The sequence below is a fragment of the Nelumbo lutea genome, chromosome 5 (genome assembly GCF_056320005.1).
Source record: "Nelumbo lutea isolate HS-2025 chromosome 5, American lotus-T2T, whole genome shotgun sequence".
Lineage (NCBI taxonomy): Eukaryota > Viridiplantae > Streptophyta > Magnoliopsida > Proteales > Nelumbonaceae > Nelumbo > Nelumbo lutea.
Genome location: NC_142688.1, coordinates 39,438,790 through 39,452,483, shown reverse-complemented (window position 1 = coordinate 39,452,483; position 13,694 = coordinate 39,438,790). Strand labels below are relative to the sequence as shown.

At 40.1% G+C, this 13,694-nt stretch overlaps 1 protein-coding gene across 4 annotated transcripts in view; it reads right to left on the bottom strand.

Annotated features, from left to right (window-relative positions):
* Window positions 1-13,368, bottom strand: part of LOC148851857 (ubinuclein-1-like) — a 46,796-nt gene extending 33,428 nt beyond the window's left edge. For all 4 annotated transcript variants that reach the window (XM_088945981.1, XM_088945983.1, XM_088945982.1 and 1 more), the window contains exons 1-4: window positions 12,672-13,368; window positions 6,398-6,484; window positions 6,174-6,266; window positions 5,505-5,581 (exon numbers count right to left, since the gene is read on the bottom strand). In XM_088945981.1, coding sequence (XP_088802107.1) covers window positions 5,505-5,581; window positions 6,174-6,266; window positions 6,398-6,484; window positions 12,672-12,926 — 512 coding nt within the window. In that variant the 5' untranslated portion in view covers window positions 12,927-13,368. The remainder of the gene's footprint in view (window positions 1-5,504; window positions 5,582-6,173; window positions 6,267-6,397; window positions 6,485-12,671) is intronic.
* Between the last annotated feature and the right edge of the window lie 326 nt (window positions 13,369-13,694).

The following is a 13,694-nucleotide window of genomic DNA, read 5'->3' as shown; positions in this document are numbered from 1 at the left end:
GTTAAAGGTGACTTTCAAGTGGTTATCCATTGTGTAACATCTCAGGGAAAAAGATCCCTTGAATGTGCAGGTTTCTAACTAGAGAAGCAAGAGCAGTAGCCAAAAGCCTGAACTGCTCCTTCAGGTAGGTTGTCCCTAGGGCTGCTAAAAGTTTGGCAGACTTTCCAGGTAGAAAAAAGGGTTACTTGGGAGAATTTAGTATGGAGAATGCCCAAGCCAAGGGAAGTTTTGTACAGAATTTTACATAGTAAAGTACTGATATGATCAGCTTAAGTTGTTTTGTACAGAATTTTTCAATAAAATCCTATTTTTCTGTTTTTTTATCAGTAAAAATCTTTCATTAATAACAGAGAGATTAAGATACAATAGCTAAAGATTGCATAGGAAATTGCAATCTCCAGCAATCAGTTACAATTCTGCCCAATACAATGAAGATCTATTTGCCCCTTGTTTTGCTAGGGTATCCGCCATCCCATTTGCATCCCTTTTAACCCAACCAAACTGAGAGTTGAACTTCCTTGCAAGTGTGTCAATTTCTCTGAAAATAAACTTGAGCTTCCAAGGTGCTGATGTGATGTTTTTGGCCCAAGAGATGACCAATAGAGAGTCTCCTTCAATTTCTAAGTCTGTTGTTCCTATCTGCTCAGCCATCTTTAGACCTTGAAGTAGGGCTAGAGATCCAGCCTGTATTGAGTCACCATAACCTATTGGGCCAGAGTAGAATGCCACCTCCACACCCAGATAATTTCTAAGCACACCCCCTATGCCTGCCCTTCCAGGGTTGCCAAGAGAACTCCCATCGAAATTCAGTTTTAGTTTGTTCCGTGCTGGTGGCTTCCATTCCATGCTTACAAAAACTTTGGGTACATCTGTTTGTGCTATTTCAGCCCAATTCCTTATCATTCGTGGAGTAGTTTCTAAAAATCTCCATGGTCTTCACCCAATGTGCAGTTCTGATTTTTATGGCTTCAATAACTTCCTCCATTGTTTTGCTTTTTCCTGAAAAGATTCTTAGGTTTCTTTCCTCCCAAATAGTCCATACTGTAGCTGCTCTCACTACCTTCCATATACATTTTCCCGTTTTCTTCTGTTGATACAGGAAAGAGGGGCTGAATAGATTTACCACATCTTGTGGGGGAGCCCATCTGCATCCAAAGAGAGAACAAACAACACTCCAAATACCAGAAGCAAAAGAACAGGATAATAGCAAGTGGGTTAGAGTTTCACCACATCCCAAACAGAGGACACACACATGAGGAGAGAGGCAATTGTTTGGCCTCCTTTTCTGTAGCACATCACAGGTGTTTACCTTCCCTAGGAACACTTCCCAACAAAAAGCTTGTAATTTTGGAGGGATCGGTTTAGTCCAAATTTCTCTCACTAGGAAGTTCACCCCCATATGGTTAATATGAGTGAGCAAACCAAAGAAAGATGCACAGGAAAATAAACCATCAGAAGTTGGGAACCACACTCTACAATCAGCTATAGATTGGTCCAAGTAGACCCTCTCAAGTGTTGAAATCAACAGCACTAGAGATTCACACTCATTTTCCCTCAACCCTCTTCTAAAGCCAAAATCCCAAGAGATCCCTAATTCTGAAAGCACACCAAACCTAGCAACAGGTTTGTTTTTATAGTTTGATAAAGAGTAGAGGTCTGGGAAATTGAACATAAGAGGCACATCCCCAACCCAAAGGTCTTCACAGAAAAAAACTTTGTTGCCACAACCAACATCAAACCTGATCAGTAGAAGAAAAGTTGGATATACCTCAAAGATTGCCTTTCAAGGAAAGGATGGAGCTGCATTGGGGGCTAATTTTGCATTCCAGTCGTTATCTGCATCACCATGTAAGCTTTTAATGACCCTGTGCCACAACCTTTCTTCCTCACAAGGGAATCTCCATAGCCATTTCCCTAGGAGGGCCTTGTTTCTCTTTATTAGTTCCCTATACCTAATCCACCCTTGTCCTTAAGGTAACAAACTTGCTCCCATTTCACTAAATGATCTTTCTTTTCTTCACCTGGCTCCCACAATAAGTCCATCATAATCTTCTCCAATTTCCTAGTTATTTTCACCAGGATCTTAAAGGTGGAAAGGAAGTAAGTGGGAAGGTTTGCAAGGGTTGATTTTAACAAGGTAATTCTTCCCCCCAAGGAAATATAATTTCTCTTCCACATTGCCAACTTCTTCATGAACCTCTCTCTACCACCAGTTTCCAGAAGCTTTCAGCTTTCGAATTCCCACCCAAGGACATTCCTAAGTATTCCAGAGGCCAATTTTTCACTTCACAACCTAGCAGATTTTCCATGGCTTGGATATCCCCCCCTTCAATGTTGATTCCGGCTACACAGCTTTTTCCCAATTGACTTTCAATTTGGAGGCCTGCTGAAATTCATCTACCAATCTTTTCAGATTCCTTAAACTGGCTTCATCACAGCTTTCACAGAAAATAATTATATCATCAGCAAATTGCAAATGAGACACCACCACTTCTCTACCCATTCTCCAACCTTTAAACTGGTTTTCTTGATCAGCTTTGGTGATTTGTCTACTCAAAACCTCAGCCACAAAGGTGAATAAGAATGGAGATAAGGGGTCACCCTATCTTAGTCCTCTTTTAGCCTGGAAGAAATCCTTTGCTACCCCATTCATCAGAATAGAAAAATGTGTTGAGCTAATACATTCTTTAATCCACATCCTCCATCTTTAACCTAGCCCCATCTTTTCCATTAAATTCAACAGTAAGGACCAATCCACCATATCATAAGCTTTTTCAAGGTCCAATTTACAAATCAAACCTTTGTCACCTTGTTTTCTCTTAGCTGCCACACACTCATTTGCCACTAAAATTTGATCCACAATTTGTCTCCCTCTACAAAAGATCCTTGGTTTCGAGAGATAATATAGGGCAGTACAGTCTTCAACCTACCAGCCAGAACTTTAGCAATGATTTTATACAAGCTACCCACAAGACTTATCGGTTTGTAATCCTTAGGGGTTTTGGCCTCCTTTTTTGGCACTAAGGCAACAAAAGTTGCATTTTCTCCAGGCGATAATTTCCCTTCTTGATAGAACTCCACAAATACATCCATTAATTCATCTTTCAAAATTTCCCAACAATCCTGATAGAAAGCCATTGAAAATCCTATTTTTCTGTTGATCATCGAAAAAGATACATTTGATCACGCTTATTAACATGTATAACGCGCAACGGCTTGAGTGCTAGCGCTCAATCCATTGCTTGTTGCCCGTGATAACAGTTTAAGTGGCTGGACCGGATGACTTATCACTGTCTTTTAGTGAATGAGCCATTTGGTAGTCGTAAGCTCCTTAATGGCCAAATAGCACATTAGGTTGACTACTATATCAATAAATAGTTTATTTTGTGTCTATTTATCCAATAAATGACAAAGCAACAAACCATTCAGTTCAGCCACTTCAGCCATTACCAAACAACCCCTACAAGTCAAAGATCGAGCAGAATGGTAGCCCGGACTGCTGAAGTAGATTGTATTGAAGGCTTAAAAGTTAGGAACAATGGCATAGAAATTGCTCTTCTTCAGTTTGCAGATGACACACTGTTTTTCTGCAATGCCTCTTCGGATCAGGTGAACAATTTAAAATACTTATTGTTTTGGTTTGAGGTCGTGTCAGGCTTAAAAGCAAATCTGGCCAAAAGTGAGATAATGGCAGTTGGTGAGGTAGAGAATGTGGCTTAGTTGGCTGATCTCCAGGGTTGCAAAGTTGGGTACTTCCCTTCTAAACACTTGGGTTTGCCCCTAGGAACCAAGTGCACCTCAAAAGCTAGTTGGAGACTTGGATTCCAATTTTAGTGAAGGTGGATTCCAAGTTAGCCTCTTGGAAAGGCCGGTATCTAAGAGTGGAAAAGTAACTCTAAAAGTGTGTTAGCTAGCCTCCCAGCTTTTTACATGTCTATCTTCCCAATTCCATCTGAGGTGGCAGAACAGATTGAAAAAAGAATGAGAGATTTCCTCTAGAATGGCTGGAAGGACTCTTCCAAATATCATTTGGTGAATTGGGATCAGGTCTGTAAGCCTGTGTCTCATGGAGGTCTGGGTTAAGGAGGGTCAAACTTCTTAACAAGGCACTTTTGGGTAGATGGTTTTAGAAATTTGCTACAGAACCAAACAATCTTTGGAGGAAGGTTATAGCTGAGAAGTAAGGTCCTTGTAGCAATGGCCGGGAGCAGAAACTCCCCTTTCATCCTATGGGTGTAGATTGTGGAAGGGTATCTCAAAAGTTTACAGCAGTTTCTGTGAAGGATCTTCAAGGTGGGAGATCAGAGGAAGGTAAGAATTTGGCTGGATTTTGGTGTAGTGACTTGGCACTAAAAGACAGATTTCCTTCCTTGTTTAATATGGCAGAAAACAAACTGGCTTGGGTGGCAGATTCCTATGAGGTGAATGGCAGCATGATCTGCTGGAGTCCTTCTTTCAGGAGAAGTTTTAATGATTAGGAGATTGGTCAGGTAACTGATCTTCTGGTTCTTCTTCAGAACAAAACATCTGGACCTACAGATAGATACAAGACTCTAGATGTTGGAAGTGGACTCCTACCGGGGTCTTCTCAGTCAAGTCCTTTTACAAGGGCCTGGTAGGAGCTCCAAGGGACCCTTTTCCTAATAAGGTCATTTGGAGTTCTGCTGCACCTTCCAAAGATAAGTTCTTCACTTGGGTGGTACCATGGTAGAAAGGTTCAAAGTATCGACACGTATCGGGAGCTTTCCAATATGCCCCTACAGAGGGTGTATCGGAGTTTCGACCAGTCCAGGGGGTGGACGGACCTTAAGCCGGCCCCTCTGAACCAAATTTGAAAAAAAAGGTGTACCGATATTTTGAACCTTGCGTGGTAGCCCTAAAGAAATGTTTGATCAAGGAAATGCTAATGAGAAAGGGATACACTGTCCAAGACAGGCTCTGTATGCTTTGCAATAGAGAGAAAGAGACTATCAGACATCTGTGTGTGCACTGTAGTCTCAGTTAAGGATCTGCTGCAAGAATGGGGCATTCTGGGCTGGTCCAGAAAAGAGAAAGCTTGTTGATGAGCAATTCCTATGGCAATTAATGTTGGCCATTTGGTCTAAAAGAAATCTGAGAATTTCTTAACAGAAAGCATCAACAGAATCAGGGGTGATAAATAGGGTAGTAGAGGATCTTAGAAGTTGGTTATCCATTCATACTGTATTTAAAAATGATGCTTTCTCCTCATCTTTTTTGAGGGTGGATTTTTTTGGGAGGGCCTAAGGATACATACTGGTACAACATCTCATGTACAGTTCTTTTGTTTTAATTAACATATACTTTACTTTTCAAAAAAAAAAATCAAATATTGGGGGGAAATGAACCAACAAAATAGAATACATCTTCGGTGCTCCCCAGCCTCCCTTAAATGAAGCTGGGAGAAAAGAGCAGATACAATCTAGAACATGACAAACTTTAATTAAAGAAAGATTGTTAATAAGAAGATAATAAAAGAAACTCACATGCGTTCCAACTTCCCCCTATTAACAAAGAAACCATTGTGCTTCGTCGATGACTTATCAACTTGAAAATACTCATCCTGCATAAGGGACAAAAGGGCATTGATGATCATTTATTAATAACAAAGGTTCATCTAATGCAATTAAATGGATTGTTTTCTGTATAAAAAAGGTTATTTCAGTAGAAACTATGACAAGTTTTGATACATAAACAGCCAACAGCTGATGCATCATGATCTAAATAGACATGCAACAAATGGATCAGTTTGAATCTGCATCTCCACTGGGAGAGATATATCTCGTTACCAAGTCAGTACTGAGACATCAGCAAGGACCTACTATCCAATATCCCAGTCATACAGGGTTTGGGGAAGGTTGAAGTGGATATGGACCTAATCTATGGAAATTTTGGCCCAAAGAGACAGATTTCAGACTCAAATATGCATTCTCATGCTTGTCAACCTGGCTTTTTTTTTCTTTTTGATTGGTGACAATAATAATATGAATAGTTTCAGCACTCAATTAACCAATAACCATGATGAAATTAACATGAAAAGGAAAAGGAGAAGACAACATGCTTGGCAGTTATGACTGTTAATTTTTCTATCTAGTTATAACAAGTAAACTACAAAGAAAAAAAAACAGTAATAAAACAAGAATCATGATACCAACCAGCTCAGTATCATCTATAAAAGAATCTTCTGTATCATATTGATCATCATCAGGAACACCATCAAGTTCTTCCTCATCACTACTTTCCTTACCCTGAAAAGAATAAGTTTGTTATATTCTGAAGAGTAATTCAGCAAACAGCAAGGGAATAGTCCCTTCAACATCTGGAACAATTAAACCAATGAAGCTTCAATATAAGATAGATAAAGAAGTATTGTCTGTACCACGTATAGACGTTCAATTTTCTCAATAACAGCACTAAAACGATTTCCTGGAGGTGCATCCTTCGACTCACCCTCTGCAGGTTGACCCTAAGAACACAGATATATACACACAACTTAGGCATTCAATAAAGGTAGGTAAAACAATTTCCTAGAAGTGGTGCAAATGGATCACACATCTTGATATAAATATGAAAATGTAAAGGCCCTTATAGATAACAACTGCATGCCCAGACTTACATGGACAGATAAATAGGAATATTGGTGGCAGTATACATAATCACTGTGATGACCAACGACCGTAACTGTTAGCCTCCGGTGGTACCTGGTATTTGTTCTGGATGATGACCAACGGCTTTGTTAACCATCGCCAACGGACTGTTTCTTCACTGAGGAATCTTTCGACGACTTTCAGAGGGGTTAGATCAGAAAGGTGGGAAGCTCCGGGAAGGGAAAGGCTCGTAGATAAGGGAGGGAGTTTCAGGGCAATTGCTTGGCCGGAAAAAGGGAAGATAGGCACGGCAGAAGAGTGGAGCTTCACTTCACCTGTATCCATGGGAGAAATCGGAAGGTTGCTGCAAGAGGAAGACTGGCTTTCCTGACTCGTACTGGTTCAGAATCTTTGGTCTTCCACTCAACCTGTGGAATGAGGAGCTGGTGAGGAAAATTGGAAATTATGCAGAGGCCACTTGGATTTAGACAACACAGTAGAGGCGAGAGAAAAGGTGGAATGGATTAGGGTGAAAGCATCCTGGAAAGGCTTCCCACCATCAGCAGAAAATGTGGTTGATGGGGAAAAGGTTTTTGTGGTTACAATTTGGCCTGAAATCCCTCCTGAGGTAGTGGCTCCGGCTTCAGATTATGGGGAAGTGATAGAGGCAGAGGAATGTTGGATTCATAAATTTTTCGCAGGGGAGAGCATTTCAGCCAAAGTTAAGAGACGAATCAAAGGAAAAGAAGTGATAACGGTAAACCTCTCCTCAGTTGAGGAAGACGCAGCTCCAGCACCAGCGCCAGTTTCAGTTTCTGGAGAAGACAAAAGGTTGGTTGGGGCGCAGGACAGATTAGGTCGCTACGTGGCACCTGGGAGAGAGGAGGGGGCAGAAGTTGCAGAACAGGGCAGAAAAGTTTGTGCTGAGGACCATCGATCTTCTGAGAGAACCCTGAATAGCTCTGACATCCGCTGGCAGTCAGAAAAGCAACTTTATTCAAATTTCAAACTTGGAACATGAAAAGGTGATAGACTTTGTGGTGGAAAGGTGTTTGAACAGGGCAAGGTGTCAATCAGCTGGTTTGTAAGGTCTCCTGCTGGTTGTAGCGGAGACTTGAGATCAAATCCCACCCGGGGTTGGGGGCATGGGCTAGCCCTTCAAAAGATATCAAAAAAAAAAGCGAAAAAATATGAGAGGGTTTAAACGGAGGGAAGACAGAAGCAGGACGAGGAAACCTCGTTATTATAGGTCTTGTAGCTCTGCCATGAGGAATCATAAGAGTGGCACATGGTCAAAGGATCAATCCAGGCACCTAAGCAGTGGCGGTAGAAGAGGGACACATGTAAACTCTTGCAGATGGCTTAGACAAAAAAGAAGCGGATCAGGTTTGGGCCAAACCAACAGAAAAACCCCTCTCTGACCCGACCCAAACTGAACTTCAGGGTGTTCCTAATGTTTCGGCAGTAGCTAGCAAGGCCTTTTCGGTGTTAACAGAAACTGGAACCAACTTATCAGAGCCAAGGAAACCCAGAGCACCCGAAGTCAAAGAAGATCACTTCGTCAATCGTCTATCAAAACAGGTGAGTCGAGTTATGGTCCCTTTGCACAAGAAGGAAAGCCAGGAGAAAGTTTGAACCCATGCGCATTCCCTCAAGAAGTAGCAATAGGAAACAATGATGCTTTAGAGGTAAGCCCAATTGCTCTGCTCCCAATGGATAGTTGGCCTCCAATGGAACAAAGGCAAATTGGTTGTTTTGGCATGGAAACTCAGCAGGATCGGAACGATGAAGTTTCTCTTTGGGTGTTGTCGAAGCTTTTGGCCTTTAGGGAATTTCTTGGGGTCTCTTTTAAAGGCATGGAAGCAGAAACAATTTTCTTGCTCTTTGAGATTGAAAGACAGACACTAAAAGAGAGGTAAAAAAGGAAGAAAAACAAGCAGAGAGCTGTTTAGTCTCTCATGGGGCTTGAACGACAAGGTGGGAAGCTCAGCACCCTCAGGAAAAGAAGGAAGAAAAGGGCAATAAGAATAGTTTCCGAGCTATTTTTTAAGGAAAAAAGGGAAAAAAATGAAAGCAAAGAAAAGAAAAAAAAACAAAAGGAAAAAGAGAGAGAGAGAGAGAGAGAGAGAGAGAGAGAGAAAGAAAGAGAAAAAGAAAATAGAAACAAAAAGAAAAAGAAAAAGAAAAGAAAAAGAAAAAAAAGGAAAGAGAAAAGAAAAGAAAAAAGAATTTATAAAGAAAAAAGAAAAAAAAATTAAATTTGTTAGAAAAGGAATTCCTTTTGCTCTAAGAAAATGGACAATCTTAAAACCATTTCCTGGAACATTAGAGGGCTCAATTCAGGTCGGAGACCCAATATCCCCCCTACTCTTCATCTGCATCACCAAAGCTTTGAGTGTTATGGTTAATAGAGTAAATGGAGGAGGGTTTTTAGAGGGATTTAAGGTGGGGGAGGAAGTGGGGGTACCTTTATTTCAATATGCAGACAATACACTCTTCTTTGTGAAAGCTTCTCGTGATCAAATAGAGACTATTCACATGTAATCTGGTTTGAAGCAGTCTCAGGTTTAAGAATTAACATTTATAAAAGTGAAATGTTTGTTGTGGGAGAAAGGAAGAGACCTTCAGATTTTGGCGAGTAATGTTGGGTGCAAAACCGGCAAATTGCCCACAAAGTACATAGGAATGCCACTAGGGGAGAGATATACCTCAAAGAAAATCTGGGCACTGGTGGTGGAGATGGTAGACAGGAAGTTGGCACTGTGAAAGACTAAGTACTTATCAAAAGGAGGAAAGCTGACTCTAATCAAAAGTGTGCTCTCCTCCTTACCGAACTTATTTACTTTCACTCTTCCCAATTCCTGAGGATGCAGCAAGGACAATCAAGAAGAGGATGAGAGGTTTTCTCTAGAAGGGGTGGAAGGAGGAATTCAAAATTCACCTAGTCAATTGGAATAAGATTTGTATGCCAAGGAAAGCTGGAGGCCTAGGGGTGAGGAAATTAAGAAAATTCAATTTGGCTTGCTTGGGGAAATGATATTGAAGGTAGAGTGAGCAGTCCAACAGTCTTTGGAGAAGAGTGATTTTGGCTAAATACAGCTCTACTAACTTAAACTGGGACCTAGGAGAATCCAGCATATCCTATGGGTACTCAGTTTGGAAAGGCATTCAGAAATCAGCCTCAATTTTTAAAAAAGAAATCATGTTTGAAATTAGTGACAGCTCAAAGGTGCTGTTCCGGAAGGACTGGTTGTGTGGGGAGTGCCCTCTGAAGGAAAGATTCCCAACATTGTAAAAAATAGCTCAAAATAAGGACTGTCGGGTAGCTGAGGTTTACTCTCATGGTAAAATTACAGGAGACTGTGGTGTCCCATTTTCAGAAGAAACCTGAATGGTTGGGAAATAGTTCTTTGGATGGAGTTGATGCAAACCCTTAGCTCTTTCAGACCAGATTTCTCTAGGTCAGATAAAAATTCTGGGTGGGAGATCACTCGGGAATTTTCTCTATTAACTCATTCTATGAAAGGTTAACGTTAAACAGAGAGGAGGTAGGGAAGTTCCCTGAATAGAGAGTTTGGAAGTCAGTTGCACCACCTAATATTGTGTTTCTGTTATGGACAGCCACTGTTGGAAAGTGCTTGACAGCAGACTCTTTGGCAAAAGGGGTTTGGTGGTGTAGCCAAGCAGATGCAGTTTATGTGGGTCAGTTTCAGAAAACGCAAAGCATCTGTTCTTTCACCGTAAACTTGCTAGTATGATATGGGAGAAAGATTTTGGGCTGTTTGAAGTTAGCTTTTGTTTCCCAAAATATCTGATCTCACTATTGGGATGCTGGCAGCTTAAAGGTCTGTCCAAGAGAGGGAAAGTTTTGTGGGAAGTGGTCCTGGAAGCAGTAATTTGGTCTATTTGGTTGGAAAGAAATAGGAGAATCTTTGAAAGCAAATTCAATACAGAGGATACAATCCTAAAAAAAATTATAGGGAAGGATCTATTCATGGACTGCAATGCATAGACAGCTAAAAGATATGCCTTCCAGTTTTTTTTTTATCCTATAAATCTTTTCGTATCTAGATCAGAAATGTAATCAGCTTGTGAGTTTCTTCCCCTGCATCAATTCTTTTTGAGCAGGGCTTTGTAAATCTTTTTGCTTCTTTTAATACATTACCTTTTTTCTCAAAAAAAATATTATTATTATTATTGAAGGACTGATGAAATTATTACTGAAGTTGACATATTATGTGTAAACCTATATGGAATACTCATGTAACAAACACACTCAAGGACTTAAGTCTAAGTCCCAACTAGCCTTACGCAAGCACAAATTTGTTGCTTTTTATGTAGCAAATGCAGAAACACATTGTGACAACTCAAATGAAACCAAACAAATAACTGTCCAAACAAAGGGGTAAAACAGCTGGTCTGCTAAAAAATGATTTCATTAGTTGTAACTATTTAACCATTTAAATGTCATGTCTAACCAAATGACCAGAAATTGATGTCAGAAACATGGCTTTGAAAAAAATATGCATTGCAAATGGTGTTGCTGCACCTTTGTTATTGCTAATGGAAGACTCCATTTTAATGGACAAATGAATTACTTGTAATTGCAAAATGGAATCTTCAATTTGTCATAATCGTTGACATAAATCTACTTCTATTTTTGTATCTCTTTCTGGAGCCTATGGACCTCCATTTCCTTTATTTCTGCTCTATCTACAAGCAGTCATTGTACCATGATTTAATTATTGTAGTGGGGAATTATAGAAATACAAATAATCTCCTCAATAGCATCCACATTAAAGGTGCCATGCATCTAAAAAGCCAAAACATTCTGTTTCTCTTCATATTACTTGTCACCAAATCATGATATACAACTTAACTTAATTCAACTAAATCTTGTCCCAACCATATGGGGTCAGCAACATGAATCCTGTTCCACCAATCCACCGCTCCACTCTGTTTAGTTTCAGATCCATTGTTAAATCATGGCCCTCAAATCATTTATCTACATCAACCCATGTCCCATTTTGTTCTACCCAGCTTCCCCTAGCCCATTCTATGCCCTTCAACTTGCAAACTGTTCTCACTGATGGCGTAGATGATTTCCTTTGTAAGTGATCAAACCATCCTAGTCTATTTGCCATCATTTTATCATCTGTCGGGCTATTTCTAAATTCCAATGAATGTGTTCATTTTTTGCTCCTATCCTTTTCTAATTTTCACTCATCCATCTCAACATTTGCATTTCTGCTTCTCATTTTTTGAACATGTTGTTTCTTCACTGACATCAACAAACCATGGCGTGCATCATACATAAGTCATCCTAGTATGGAATTTCAATTTCTTTCTCTTTTCACATCAACTTTATTAAGTCATCCTAGTATGGAATTTCAATTTCTTTCTCTTTTCACATCAACTTTATTAATCTCCTGCAGTCCTACTATACTGGCAGGTTCCCCTATCCACTGACAAAATGCCTATAAAGCAATAACCGAGCATGCCCAGCAAAAGGCAAGAAAACAGCACATTGGCAATGATCAAAATATCAATACTCACAATATTAGGTATTTTATCAGCCTGATGATTCTCAAATAGGCTGAGAAGGGTGCCTTCTATCATCCCAAACGTTCAAAGCCCCCAAACCCTGTGTATTTCAGTGCATCCGACCCTTTGGATACAGATCGATATTTTGATCCTTGCACATTGGCATTTACAAAAACATGGTCGAAAGGTCAACTTCATAATTTTCCCGTGCACAAACCCTATGAAAAGCAACATCTATCATAAATCCGAATACATAAAACTAATAGGCACCAAACACCAAAGCCAGAGACAATATCTGTAGACCAACGGCTGTAGCAATCATAGTTGATAAGCCGCTAAGAATGCCAACAGAAAAAATATCAAATTTGTCCCAATAGAGGACCAAGGTCCGCATGTTCTAGTTACTGCCACAGTTCAAAGAGACCATAATTCCAACACATAGCTTCAAAAAACGAACTTGCCCTTAGCTTCCAATGTGTTCATAAACCAAAGCGATCAAATCTGTCAAAATCAAACCCTTACCGGAGCAAGCCGAGACTCAAGAGCTGGGTGAGCACCGGAGGGAGCCTCAGAAGCGGGAGTAGATTGACTCGCCTTGTTAGCTTCCTTGATCAGCTTCTTCCAAGACACAATAGTGGTCTCGCCGGGTCTAAGCTCAACGGTAAACCAGCGTCCATTCTTGGATGCATAAGTAGACGAAGAAGCCCCTCCAGTCTCTGGGGCGAAAGACGAAGAAACCCTCGCCGAGTTCGCACCACCGACATTCTCCTCCTCCATGGAAGCACACTAAACAGTTTTGAACGTCTAGGGCATTCGAATCGGAGTAGCAGACAACAACATTGAATGACAAGAAAAAATCAAAGATTTCTAGGACGAACGAGGAAGCGTGTGCCGGAATGAAGAATGAAACACAGTTAAGTAGGGGGGCCTGGGAGGGAATTGGACGGGAAAGAGTCGAAAGACTCCAACGGAAGGGAGAGAGAATTGAGACTTACGAAGGACAACTGTAATTCTCTCTCTTCTTACGACGCCCTGGCCTGCGCGGGATCGGACTTAACCGCGCTACAATTTCCATCTCTTTCTCTCTCCTGTTGCGTATAGATTTTTTTTCTTTTTTTTTTTATTTTGGCGTGTTGTATATATTATTTTTCTTTTTCTCCTTTATCTCCTCACTCTCGTCCCCCCCGCCCCTGTCTCTCTTTTCAGTCAAATATCCTTTTCAGTCATCTACCCTAAAAAATTTTAAAATATGAAAAGAACTCTATCTCTAGGGTGTGAACGTGCTCCATTTCCAGCCTCCGGTTAGGGTTTAACATTCGATTTATTCGATTAAAAATTCAATCAAACAAATCAAAATTTTAAAAATCAAAATAAAAAAATGAAAATTAAACCGAAATCAAATTACAAGAAAACCAAAATTTTCGATTTGGTTTTCAGTTTTTTCGGTTTAAATTTTAACTTAATTAATATATAAAATATTTTATATTATAATCTATAATTTATATTATATATTATAATATATATAATATGAATTTCATTATAATA